Genomic DNA, 13,833 nt, shown 5'->3' with positions numbered 1-13,833 from the left:
TCAGCAGACAGCTCCCCCCTGCAGTGGTAAAACCTTTCCTTGGGGTTTCACCCAGAGTAGGTCTGCAAACATGAGTGATGTAGCTGGGCTACAGCATGAAACTGGCATTCAGAAAAGGTCTTGTCCCTGCTATGCATGAGACACAAGGCAGTACATCATGCTCCCATCATATCATGCATTCCTCATGACAGATTAAAAACCATATCCTGAACTTCTTATGTGTGCTTCCGTTTGTTGTTCTGGCTTCACACATTGGCAGTGTTTTATAATAAATCATTAAAGAAATGGCACTTCCATGCTGGGAGAATACTTGCTTGGCTTACTAGCCAAGGTAGACACTGAAGCACATATCTAAGCAGTATTCCTGCATATGGCCACTCTCCTAAAGTGACACCATAAGTAAGGGTTATGTTAACATATTCACTATATTTACATGTTATATCAAGACAATTGTAATCAGTCTCGAGTCTAAGTAATCTATCTCTAGATTAGCTTTAGAACATGCAAAAAATAGAGTAGACATCTATTCCACCTAAGATACAAAGAAGGGGTGTGTTTTCACTAAAAACACTGGAGTTCAAAACTTGTCATCCTCAGTAAAAGGCTAATAGGCATTTTCAAATTGTATAAACCAAGTGTCTAAACAGAAAAGTTTTGACATCGAAGGGGAACTCATCCACATAAAATAAAACTCTTTAAAATGGAATGTAGCCAGTTTCCAAATACATTCAAATATTACAGTGTCTCTATAAATAGAAAACTAGATAGTGCTGAAAAGCTAAAGCAGTCCTTTCCAAATAGTTCAAGTGTATATATTTCTTTCTCTTTACTGTCATTAATACACAGTTGCTTGAGTTGCAGCTGTTCTAGCCTTTGGCAACAGTTCAAGTAACTTCCCCTCTTCTCTCCTTTGCAAACCTCCATCTTCCATTTTGACACCACAGAGTTGCCAGGCATACCTTGATTTCATAAAGTTTTAGGGAAAATGCCATGTGTCCCAAACTGTTGGTGTCTGTACAGCCAATCAAAGAAGCATGTCAGAAATTCACCATGGTCTTTCACTACTATCACTTATGTAGTGGCACATCTCGAGTCCCAGTACTATATTCAGCAGAGGCTATGTGCTGACAATCTCCCTCCTACTCGCACAGAGCCTGCTGAGAAGGATTTCAGAATAAACTTGATTTATTGGACCTCGGACATGATATGGGGACTGTGAATTTGTTGCATAGTCCTGCAGTTGTGATGGCTTGCTTTGACTGCCGAAATATTTCCCCAGTGTGTAGTGCCTTGATAACGTCATTGTTATGTGTGGACTTTCTTCAGAGGGATTGGATTTCACCACCTGCAAAAGAAGTGACATATGTGAGTGCTTTCTGCCTGCACCTAGAAGGATAGATACACAGCTGTGTGCACAGAAATGCTCAGACAGTTCTCCACAAAGCAGATCCTGACACTCTTACCTTGCGTTGCAATTTGCTCACAAACAGTATTTTAGTGGGCCAGCTTTTTATGTTACATACTAACTAAAGTGCAAAATTTTATTCACTTGAGCCTTGAAATCTAAATGTATAGGCCCATTATACTCAATTGGTTGATTCCGTAATGCCTTTATATACTAGACCGTTCTCTTCATTAGGGAAAATTTATCTGAACAACAAAATTCAGAGATAACTTGTCCGTGTATTTACCATGGGAAAAAAATAAACTTAAGACACCCGACTTGAGGAAGGTTTAAATCCTGCTCTGATCCCAAGCACCTGAGGAACACATGCTGTGTTTCAGCTGTGATTCCTGTGAGAATGTGTCACTCTCAGATCTTGCTGCAAACCCAGCCCAGCTCCATGTTAAGATGAAAACACTCGTGTCATGTTTCTCCAAGAAGGGAGTTACAGTGCGGTTTAACATCCTTTTCCCCAGGGAATCACCCTCACATAACCACAATGTGGTTCAGTGACTTACTACAGAAGAATGCTCCTCCTTGTCTCCCAAATATGCATATATTTTGGGGTTTATCATGTTCAATCTGTATGGTATAAACAAACAGCTGTGGGACTAATGAGAGAGAAAGTGAAAGGTAGGGTTGTCAGTAGGCTAATGACTGGGGGGTGATCTCCTGTGAAATGCTGAAGGTCTCATCTCAGTGAAAACACAGTCATTGATGAATAATGAAGCAACATCAAGAGAGACAAAACTTCAGGACCTAGCACAGATGCAGGACAAAGGACCCTGACCCTGGCATTGGCAAATGCAGAGAAAGCAGAAAAGGGGCCAAGTGGTTAAGCTATTTTCAAAATAGCATGTTGACTTGGTAGCTCTTATGCCCATCAATTTTCTGACTTGATCAATCACAGCAGACATTTGAAAAAGCAGATTTTATTTATTAATGCACATTTTTATGCAGAAGCATATTAACTTTTTAAAAAGATCATGTATATTTAGGGTTACTGAACAATCGAAACCAATGTTCATATGTAATGAAGCTCATAATTAATGAAACAATTCGAACAAAATTAAATGTGAAGGATTAACATGTTCAAAGGCTTGAATGACTGGGCAAAAAGGCTATGAGGGAGCTGGCTGAACTAAAAAAGACCAAAAATTATCCACATAGAAAATTAATATATCCTCTGATCAATTTGACACAGGTAAGCCAAGCGCTGTTATTTGTTTTCATGCAATTACTGCAGGTTCATTTTTCTAAATTAGTGCCTTAGATTTTACAACTACTTCAGAACGATGCCACCTTGAACCAATCACCCAAACTGCATTCCTGTTAGGCATAATCTCCCAGGAATGTAATCTAATATTCATCCAGCAGCCAGGCAGTGATTGAGATACCAAAATCTCAAGGTTGCTAGTTTTTATACTGTGACCATGAATTCATTGCCATTAAATTAGGAAATAAATTTGAATCGAAATATAGGTTCCATAAAGGTCTTTACAATTGCTGGCCAATGTACTTCTCCATAAGCATTTGTGAAGAATGAGGTAATTAAAAAGTCAGGTTTGCATGTGTGCATAGACCGAGAAGGATGTTTGGGCAGAAAGTGACAGACATATGAAAGATCTTTTGTCCTAGATTGATATAATCCCTTGGTAATCTGAGTGAAGATCGTAGGGTCTAAAGAGCTGTGTATTTCTATGCTATCAGGGTGACCCAAGGCCCTCTGAAGTGGGTTGGTGGGAACTCAATTTCTCAGGACAGTCGGCAGAAGTAGTTTTCTGTTTGGCCAGCTAGTGAGAATTAAATGAGAACAGCTGAATGCATTTCAATTCCTGTTTTCTGACTGCACAGGATGGCCAGCCCTCCATTCCCACATGGCTGTGCTTTAGCTCAGATGGCATTTAAAGAGGGGTGCTGCATTCTGCGAGCTTAGGAATAACTTTTTTAAGAGAAAGAAAGTGAAAGTACAAAGCAGTAGAGTTAATCTATTTCATCTGGTTTCCTAAAACATGAAAAGTGCTGGTTTTACAGTGTTCTTGGCTCTGTCCTCGAAGGCAAAATTCCATTTTCCTAGTGCAAACTGCTTTAGCACCTGATGAAACTCCACTTGCCAGGATGCAGAAATAAACTGATGACAAAACTGTTAAAACTAATGAGGTATCAAAAGCATTCAAGGACTTTCTTTCTGCTTTCCTCAAGGATCAATTCTGGTTTTTTGGTGGCTGATGGATTCTCTCAAGCACATCTATGCTTCTTTCAGGCACAATGACCTCTCAAGCCTCATTAACAGCTCTGGGAGCCAAATTCTCCCCTGATCCTCCCCAGAAACACATACTCTCGGTTGAGATTCCTCTGGCAGGGAAGCAAGGACAAATCTGCACATGAGCTCATACTAAATGATGGAGGAGTGCATGAAAAATGCTGATGACTGATCACGCCCTGCTGTTTTCCACCCAGTTCCATACAAAGCAACTGAAATATTTTACTTTGAAGCTCCCTGTTTCACTTGAAAGCTCTGTGGAAATGGGGAGCACCAGCAATGACCCATGAAGACATCAACATCTGGGTTCTAGGCAAAAAAGGGTCAACATAGCTGTCTGAGTAAAACGGAAGGAGGCATTTACTCCACAGGACTATTTAACCATTGCATAAATATCTGCTCGGTGACTTGCTCCTCTTTTCCAGCTCCATTTGAACTGAGCTGTGTTCGTGCCTCTCTCATGTACTGAGCAGTGTAGATTAAAGGATTGGTTAACCACGCCTGCTGTGTTTGGTCCCAAAGCAGGACAGAGGCCACGGCAATAGGCTGAAAACATGTGAGCTGCTGAGGAGCCTGAGGTGGAAACCAGCTGTGAGGCTGACACACAGCACATAAGGTCAGATGGGTCTGATAATGCTCCCACAGCTGTGCTTAGTCCCAGTGAGCCTCACACTGGAGCCCAGTCCCAACCAATGGCAGCTCACTGTCCCCGCACTCTCTTTTGGAAATACATTGTTGCCTGGTATTTTGCTTCTGATATTATCTCTCTGTGATACTTAAGGAGAAAAAGCGAAGCCTTATAGTTATTAACTTTTTTTATTCTGCTTTATGTAAAGGTGACTGCTGCGGCTGAGAGAAAATAGCCAGGATTGTTATGCTAGTCCTTGGCCAGCAGACACCACAAGGACACACTGGAGCCTATGCTTGAATTTTACTATCATCACCACTGAATTTCAGTTTGTTTTGTTTAAAATACTCCTAAGTTTAATTAGCCACAGTATATTTTGTTTTCCAGTGTATACTGTGGGTGCCTGATGAAGGAAACCTTTTTTTTATATTTTTGCTTTTTTTGGCTTTTTATGGAAAATATATCATAGTTGTCCTGACCTTTCTTCACAGCAAAAATTGGTGCTTCCACTTCAGTCTTGGTCTCATGGCCCACCTTTGTATCTGTGAAGCTCTATGGAGCTTCTGTGCTAACCCTGCCCAAGTCCAGGTCCTGGGAACAGGCTTGGCCAAGAGTGAGGCTTACACAAAAATAGGCATGACTTGGCAAAATAAGCAAAAGGATTTTATCCTTCTCTTGAGAGATTAAGAAAACATTTGGTGGTATCTCTTACTTGAATTAATTTGTTTTGATGGAAAACAAATTCTAAATTCATGCTGGAAAAATGCTAGCCTTTCACTTGTGTTGGTGATAGTCTTTTTAATATTTATGCAATTTTGATAGCTCTAATTTTCTCCATAAGACATAACTTATGGAGTTCTGTCTTCTAAATGACACATCAACTTGCTTGTGTCATTTTTAGTCATTAACCAAAATCCTGAGATTTCTTCTAAGTAGTAGCTTCTTACAGGCTCAAAGCCCCCAGCTGACTGTGGAACACCATAAATTCATTAAAACTTGATGTCAAAGAGGCATCCTTTGTTGTATCCTTTTTTCCTTTCAAGCTTTTTGGTAACAATTTCTTCTCATTCTATATTTCATTCTATGAAAGAACTTGCACCTGCCATGCCTAGTTTGATCACTCAGAGGAAATGCAATCTTCCTGAAAGATACAACAGTTCAAGTTTTATTGCCCTAGACAGGTTTTAACAGAATAAATTGTGGTAGTTTCCTAGTCTTTTGTAAAAAAGACAACCCATATTCGATTAATAAAAATGAAGATCCTTGTAGCTTCACAGGCAATCTCCCACTCTGTGAAACATGACTTTAACTAAAGAGTTAGCAGAAGGCTTCTCTGTCCTTATATCCAGCAATGAATTGAGGCAGGGGACTACTGACAATGTCTGAGTGCATGATTCCAGTTTTCACTGAAGAAATATTTTTACTGTGAATCAGGAGTTAAGTACCTGGAAAGATATGAGCCTCCTTTATTCCTCAAAGCTTTTTCAGGTTTCCAAAGGACGTAATGTAAGATTCATGGATCTTTTCTGGGGAATCAATGATGTGTTTGGATTCTCAGCAGATGAGCAGGTGGATTTCCTGCTCATACCAGGAAACTGGGAACTGGCCATTTACACCAACAAACTGGTGTCATGGATATGAGGAAGAGCTTGGTTGGAAGCTGTAGGAAAATCTGGTGGTGTCGGTGGCAGTTCTTATGGTAGTTCAACTATCATATGGAAAAATTACTATCAGCCTAATGGTAGAGGGTATCTGATCACTTGCTACTCAACATTTATACCCTGTTTTAATTCAGGGTCACCTACAGTAAGCCAGAGGTGCACTTCTTCATTTGCTATATATACATAAGGTACAAGAAATTCCAAACTGAAACAGATCCTTCTTTTGCTGATGGGGAAGAGCATTCACTATAAAAAGACATAACACACACTCAAAATACATCTTAAAGGAAACCAGTAAAACTTTAAATATCTTGGTTTTTCAAACTCTTTGCTTTCACTGGTTTGGCAGCCTCTTGGCTGATTTTGTGCCTAGGTATAATAATGTGTTGGCTTATTCATTTTTGATTTAATCCATGGACTCCTGTCATTTGTAATATATTGTGAGCATTCCTTGCCAGAATTTCAAATGAACAAAATAATATATTCTCAATTGCCCTACTCATATATTTTTGATGTCTTTGTTTCACCAGCTGAGTAATTATAAAACAGAAGACAGAATTTCTGTAGATTTCAGACAAAGAAGAAAGGAGAACTATGGGTCTGAGCAACAACAAGTGACATTTACACTTCTATTTGTATACTCAACCACTATAACTATCCCAGATAAATCTTTCTCAGACATATGAAAACAGATCTACAGCAGTAAGACTGGTCTTTCAATTTTAAACTCCATTTTAGATGTACCTATGGTTTGATGGGAGTCTGCTGAGCTGCTCAGTGAAGAAGTGTGTGACAGAGGTGTGGCAAAAAGATAAACTGGGTCCGTACACAAGCAGTATCAATACAAAACACACAGCAAATAATACAACAACCTGGAAACCATGCAACATCCTTTGCACAAGAGCATGCCTGATTTTATTTCAAGGAATCACCACTACAGCAGTTCAGCCTGTCCCTGGGTGTCGTTGAACTCTGAGCAGCAAGGGACAAGTGCTGCTGTACAAACTGCTATCCCTGAGGTTTAAATTCAGGCCTAACTTTGATTTACAGATTCAAACCTCATTGTGTACAGTTTTGTTTCTAAGCACCTGGCAGTTAAAATCTCTCTTAAATATCTGGGAATGATATAGGTGTAAACTATTACCTCATGGAAATGGCAGCCGCACTTCCCTTGCAGGAATTCTTTGTAACGTCCCATGGTGATGACGAAGGTGTCAACAACTTCATAGCCAAAATTTTTTGCTGTATCCAGAATAACCAAGTTTTCATTCCACAGGTTTTGTATTTGTGCCTGCATTCCAGACAAAATATTGTAGTGTCTTGTCAGAAGGACTGTTTAAAAGTAACTTTATTCTGCCATGGAAGTGAATAGCAAGACTGCATTTTCAGTAAAGCAAGTATAGAATCATAGGATCATAGAACAGTTAGGGTTGGAAAGGACCTTAAGGTCATCAAGTTCCAACCCCCCCTGCCATGGGCAGGGACACCTCACATTAGACCAGGTCACTCAAGGCTCTGTCTAACCTGGCCTTGAACATTGCCAGGGATGGAGCGCTTGCAATGTCCTTGGGCAGCCTGTTCCAATGCCTCACCACTCTCACAGTAAAGAACTTCTTTCTTATATCTAACCAAAATCTGCCCTGTATAAGTTTAGACCAATTACCCCTTGTCTTGTCACTACAGCGATGAAGAGTCCCTCTCCAGCATCCTTGTAGGCCCCCTTCAGATACTGGAAGGCTGCTATGTGGTCTCCACACAGCCTTCTCTTCTCCCAGCTGAACAGACTCAATTTTCAAAGCCTGTCTTCATACAGGAGGTGCTCCAGTCCCCTGATCATCCTCATGGCCTCCTCTAGACTTTCTCCAACAGCTCCATGTCCTTTTTATGTTATACTCCAGACATGAATTACTATATATTCACTCTTGAAAACAGCTATTACTCCAAGGCTGTTGTAGATTTTTGCAGGAATTATAATTACTTTTCAGCAGTTGTGAAGCTTCTTTCATATGAAGATTTTAATGCTGTTCATAATTATTGCATAACTGGTTTTAATATGTACTTAGCTAATGTGAGGTGTAAAAAAATAAAAAAAAAAATCCTATTATAAAGTTGTCTGTAGTGAATGGTGAAATTGTTCCTGTAAATTAAAATTAATCAAATCAAACTCATTGAGACTGTTTCTTAAAAATGAGTATAGGGCCATGGGCATCTTAGAAATGGTTACACCGAAGAACAGATTGTTATTTCTAAAGATGATGCAGGAAGGCCAGGAATACAAAAATGTTAGCCATAAATTTGGCAAAGTGGTGGATTTGACATTGCAGGCAGAAGAGCTTTGAGAGTAGCTGGCATAATCCAGAAGTCCAGAGCACCAAAACCACATGGATAATTTGGCATGTGATTCCAGTATTGAAAGGGAAGAGAACATAAGTTACGCTGGTCAATGTAGTTGATTTCTGGAGTTTCATAAATTTACTGGATAAGAAACAGAAAAAGGTAAACCTGCGAAACCATAATACTCCTTCTATCGTTACCTCACCTTCCTTTGATCAAAGTTCTGCTGCTTCTTCCTAGGAGTGAACTCTGCTGAAAGCCATGGGAGAAGCCACGACATTTCTTCATGTTGATGCCAACAATTTCCCTAATGCATCCTAATTTGATCACCCAGATAAATTAAGGAAATGGTTGGAAGCAATAAGACATTCAGTAGAGACAAGGCAGATAATACTAACTTAGACAGAAAGAATGGGGAAAATATGACAGGGCAGTCTCCATAGCAAAAGGAAGGGTGAGAGTAGCAGTAGGTCCTACAACAGTGTGTTACGGTTGCAAAAAAGATGTGGGCACCAGTCCCCAGTGCGATAGGAGTGCTGTACTTAAACTACGAAAGCAAATAATTTTCTCTTTTCAACACCTGTGAATAGCTGGAACATTACGCACAGCTCTAGTAAGCACCATTTACTTCTTTTTGCCCTCCAGCTCTTCCCATCCCTGTGTCATCCACATATTTTCTATGGACGGTTCAGTGGAGAGCCACCCTTCAAATTGTAAATAAAAATATTGAATTGAATGAGTTACACAGCGCATTGAAATGGGCCCATCTGTTACTCTGAGAGTCTTGGATATGATTTAAACTGACTGTAACACCCCATTGACATACAAATAACAGACTAGATTCACCACTACATTCCAACTGCTCTGTAATGTTCTGGTTTCACAGGCTGGTTAAAATGGATTTATGGATAGCTGTGCAATGCAGCCAGACCAGTGAATCTGATCCAGTAGTAACAACGAAGGAAGCCTGAGGAGGGCCTATTCTCAATGTGGTATGAGGAGAAATCTGCCTATCCCCGGCTCAATTCCTCATCTTCAGCATCTTATAATATTGGAGCTTCTTCTGGTTCTTGGGATGGCTGACTGAGCATGGCTGTTCAAACAGCGGTGGAATCCGTGAAATAACGGCAAATTGGTTTGAATCCATATTAGCAAGCAGTATGAGAAAATACAAACATTAATCTTTCTTTGATCCATTTAAAGCTTGCTCAGCAGAGGTTGTAACATATTTTGACCAGACAGTAAAATTATTGCTGAAATGACAAGTCTTCCACTAAAATGCACTCTAAATGTACTGTAGCTTACCTGTGATAGAGAATGTATTCCATCCACTGGTAGGTGAAAGCCCATCCCTATGGATTTGATAATTACCAGGATATTTGACAGATTTTCCCTGTTTGGCAAATTAAAAAGAAGTTCACAGATTTTACTTAACAGAAACATCAAAATACACTGCATTTTAGTGTCTTTTTCACTGAGTTTTTCAAAGTCATTTAAGTGCACACACATGAGAAAACAAATGAAGTGGTTTGTTAAGTTGGTTTTTGTAATTTATTATATCAAGACTTGGAATAATACCAAGTACATAGCATTACCTGCTCAACACCTTTTGGATAATTTGCAGATGATTGGAATTAAGCCACTGAACACCACCTACAACTAATACAGTCTGGTCTGTGTTCTCCAGGGGACGTGATCTGAAACCCAGAAAGGAAAAACAACACGTTGCCTTAAAACAGATGGCAAACATTTTAACTGCATTGCATTGCATTTCAATGAACTGTATCTGGCATCCGGATCAGAGGCCTGATGTCATTTTCTACTATTTTTCAACCACACAATACAGCCTGCACACGTTATGTTTAATTGTTTACTGACTTTAATTGTAAAATCTGTTAAACACATTTGTGACTAGAATGAGAATACAAGCAAGCTGGCAATAGAGTTTGTACGGTACCTCTGCAGCAGTTGTTGTAGGGCTTTTTCAAAAGTTGGTCTCTGGTTTGAGCTTATCCAAAACTGGGGGTAGTAGGAGTAACTGATGAATGTTTTCCCCTTGTTGATATTATGATAACATTTAACATCATGAGTCTTTTGCCATTCCTGAAGAGTCTTATTCACTCTTTCTATAAGATAGTACATCATCCCTCTGTTAGTTGAGTCACCTATAAAGAGAATCTTTGGATGGAAAAGGATAGGACTTACTTAGAAGTTATACACTCCAAAACCCAAAAGCTAAGAAAAGAACACAGATAATCTGAAGGTCTTTTAAACCCTTCTCATAAGGTTCAAGAAATATCACTGTGAGCTGCCAGCTCTTCAGCCGTGACATCTCAATATTAAAGTTCCCCTTTAGCAAAAACTGTGTGATCTGATTAACAAAAAATTACATTTCAAAAGGTGAAAAGTACAGGTTATGGATGGCTATAGCTGCACAGCCCTGCATTTTTCATACTTGATAACTTCTATTGCTTAAGTTTACTTTCAGCTGCTAGTATAGAGCCTCTTGTGGTTGCTTGCAGCTTCCTGCTTTCTTTCATCCAGTTTTTTTATGTGGTTTGTTCCTACACAGCATGTCTTCATTAAAATGTATTCCATAAATGTGATTCACCAGAATTTACACCAAAGTAACACGTACACACACACAAACACACACACACACACACAGAGCTGTTGACTTTTTTTGTAGAGAGATGGCCTTTCTGCAATTTCAGAGGGGGTGGAGGAAGAGGGTTATTTTGGTGGAAGACATGAACAGAGTCCTGGCATGTATGATGTGACCACCAGGAAGCATTGTGGCCTGAAGGGAGTTAGAAGTGCTGTCAAAAAGACAGAAGTACTTCAAGTATAGCAGTTTTCACTGGGCAGCTCTGAACCTGCAAGTGAATGAACAAGTCAGATTGGGGCTTGCTCCTACTCATTCTGTAGACTCCCCTGAGAAATCAAACATCTCTGTATGTGGAGACCGCAGAACTTAGCGTATGGGATTTTTTAATGTAATTTTCCTATATTTAGTGGCTAGAACTAGCATTTCCTCCTGCTGAAGAGAATATTTAAGCAATGTCAAGAATCCAAAGGGGAAGAGAAGCCAGGTTCACTGTGGTTTGCCAATGAAACTGTGTGTGTAATCAGCTATTACCACTATCACCTCAACCAGAAATCCACACAGAGGAGCATAAATATAAAACTGGGAGTCAGAAACCCCATAGAGCCATAACACAGTAACAGCCCTGTTTTCTGCACAGCAGTATGCAACTTCTCCTACTTCTGGCACTCAGAGTAGTTGGCACCTTGTAAGATGGGTTTTATTGTTTGGTATCTTAATTTGATTTGGGACTTGATGCTTTACCACTTCCACCTTGAATATTTAGTTATGCAAATAAAATTCAGACTGCACAAGATTACGTGTTTAAGAGTACATTTCCAAAGCTTCTCTTAGAGATTTTATGTGGTGAAAGCATCTTGGACTCCTCTTATCTAATACCTCTCTATTTATCTATTACCTTCAGGAATGTCAGTTTTAGGAACTGATTCCAGTTCCCAGTATAAACCTATTCTGATTAAAAATAAGCCACTACAGTATATCAATGATGGTTCCCACAGAACAGAAGCAGTTTCAGATGAACATACTCCAATCTGGTGGCAGGGTCAAGAATGGCATGTGTCGTGGTTTAAACCCAGTCAGGTAATTCGTTCGCTCACTTCCCCCCCTTTTCTTGCCCTCCCCCTGCTCTCGGAGGGACGGAGAGGAGAATCGAAAAGAATGCAACTCCCACGGGTTGAGATAAGAACAGTTTAGTAACTAAGGTATAACACAAATCACTACTGCTACCACCAATGATAATAATGATAAAGGAAATAACAAGGGAAGAGAATACATCATCTCACCACCAGCCGACCGATAACTCGCCCCCCCCCAGCCCGACCAAGCTCCGACCGATACCTCCTCCAACCCTGCAGTCTCCCAGCCCTTCCGGCTCACTCCCAGTTACCTCCTGGGCATGACGTGCTGTGGTATGGAATACCTCTTTGGTCAGTTTGGGTCAGGTGTCCTGTCTCTGCTTCCTCCTGGCCTCCCCTCCTCCCTGGCAGAGCATGAGGCTCACAAAGTCCTTGGCCAAACCTAAACATCACTATCAGCTCTGTTCCCAAGCTGAAAGTCAAAACACTGCACTGCACCAGCTACCAAGAAGGGGAAAAATGAGTGCTACTGCTGAACCCAGGACATTATCCACCCCTTATTCCATACCATTCACGTCATGCTCAGATCCCACATTTTCAATATACCATCACTCTTATCTAAGTGCATGGACCAGTAGCTATAAAGCTGCTGAATCCATCTGGTCCATGATGTCAGGCTCCATCTCTTGTAACAGTCTTCCAGAGCAGGAGAGACTGTGTGCAGTGTTCACACTCGTGAATAACCTGGGCAATAGTGTCCATTGCTAAGTCCACTCCTCGATCATGAGTCCATCTCTGTGTTGCATCTCTGCTCTGATGGCCTGAAGTGCCATGGGCCCACCAGGCTTAAAATAATTCACCTTTACGTTGCCAATCTAAGTCCATCTGAGCCACTTCAATCTTAGCCGCTTTATCCACTTGTTGGTTGTTCTGGTGTTCCTCAGTGGCCCGACTCTTGGGTACATGGGCATCTACATGACGTACCTTCACCACCAGGTTCTGCACCCTGGCAGCAATATCTTTCCACAGTGCAGCAGCCCAGATGGGTTTACCTCTGCGTTGCCAGTTGCTCTGCTTCCACTGCTTCAACCACCCCCACAGGGCATTTGCCACCATCCATGAGTCAGTATAGAGATAAAGTACTGGCCACTTTTCTCGTTCAGCAATGTCCAGGGCCAGCTGGATGGCTTTCACCTCGGCAAACTGACTCGATTCACCCTCTCCTTCAGCAGTTTCTGCAACTTGTCGTCCAGGACTCCATACAGCTGCCTTCCATCTCCGATGCTTTCCCACAATACGGCAAGAGCCATCAGTAAACAAGGCATACTGCTTTTCACTTTCTGACAGTTTATTATATGGTGGGGCCTCTTCAGCGCGCATCACCTCCTCCTCTGGTGACATTCCGAAATCTTTGCCCTCTGGCCAGTCCATGATGACTTCTAGAATGCCTGGACGACTGGGATTTCCTATTCGAGTTCGTTGTGTAATTAGTGCAGCCCATTTACTCCATGTAGCATCGGTTGCATGATGTGTAGAGGAGACCCTGCCTTTGAACATCCAGCCCAGCACGGGCAGCCGGGGTGCCAGAAGGAGCTGTGCTTCAGTGCCAATCACTTCCGAAGCAGCTCGAACCCCTTCATAGGCTGCCAGTATCTCTTTCTCAGTTGGGGTATAGCTGGCCTCAGATCCTTTATATCCCCGACTCCAAAAGCCGAGGGGTCGACCTCGAGTCTCCCCTGGAGCTTTCTGCCAGAGGCTCCAGGTAGGACCGTTCTCCCCAGCTGCAGTGTACAATACATTTTTTACATCTGGTCCGGTCCGG

The 13,833-nt window shown here is 41.2% G+C and overlaps 1 protein-coding gene across 1 annotated transcript in view; it reads right to left on the bottom strand.

The window, feature by feature from the left end:
* Positions 1–224: 224 nt before the first annotated feature.
* The window catches only part of CPED1 (cadherin like and PC-esterase domain containing 1), a 160,011-nt gene continuing 146,402 nt past the window's right edge, over positions 225–13,833 (bottom strand). Inside the window, exons 20-24 of the mRNA XM_062609662.1 lie at positions 10,288–10,508; positions 9,926–10,027; positions 9,636–9,723; positions 7,141–7,287; positions 225–1,345 (exon numbers count right to left, since the gene is read on the bottom strand). Of these exons, the coding sequence (XP_062465646.1) occupies positions 1,118–1,345; positions 7,141–7,287; positions 9,636–9,723; positions 9,926–10,027; positions 10,288–10,508 (786 nt within the window). The 3' untranslated portion in view covers positions 225–1,117. The remainder of the gene's footprint in view (positions 1,346–7,140; positions 7,288–9,635; positions 9,724–9,925; positions 10,028–10,287; positions 10,509–13,833) is intronic.

The sequence above is a fragment of the Pezoporus occidentalis genome, unplaced genomic scaffold (genome assembly GCF_034315485.1).
Source record: "Pezoporus occidentalis ecotype Australia unplaced genomic scaffold, CSIRO_AGI_Poc_V1 ctg14, whole genome shotgun sequence".
NCBI classification, from domain to species: Eukaryota; Metazoa; Chordata; class Aves; order Psittaciformes; family Psittacidae; genus Pezoporus; species Pezoporus occidentalis.
This window is presented reverse-complemented; position numbering and strand designations above follow the sequence as displayed.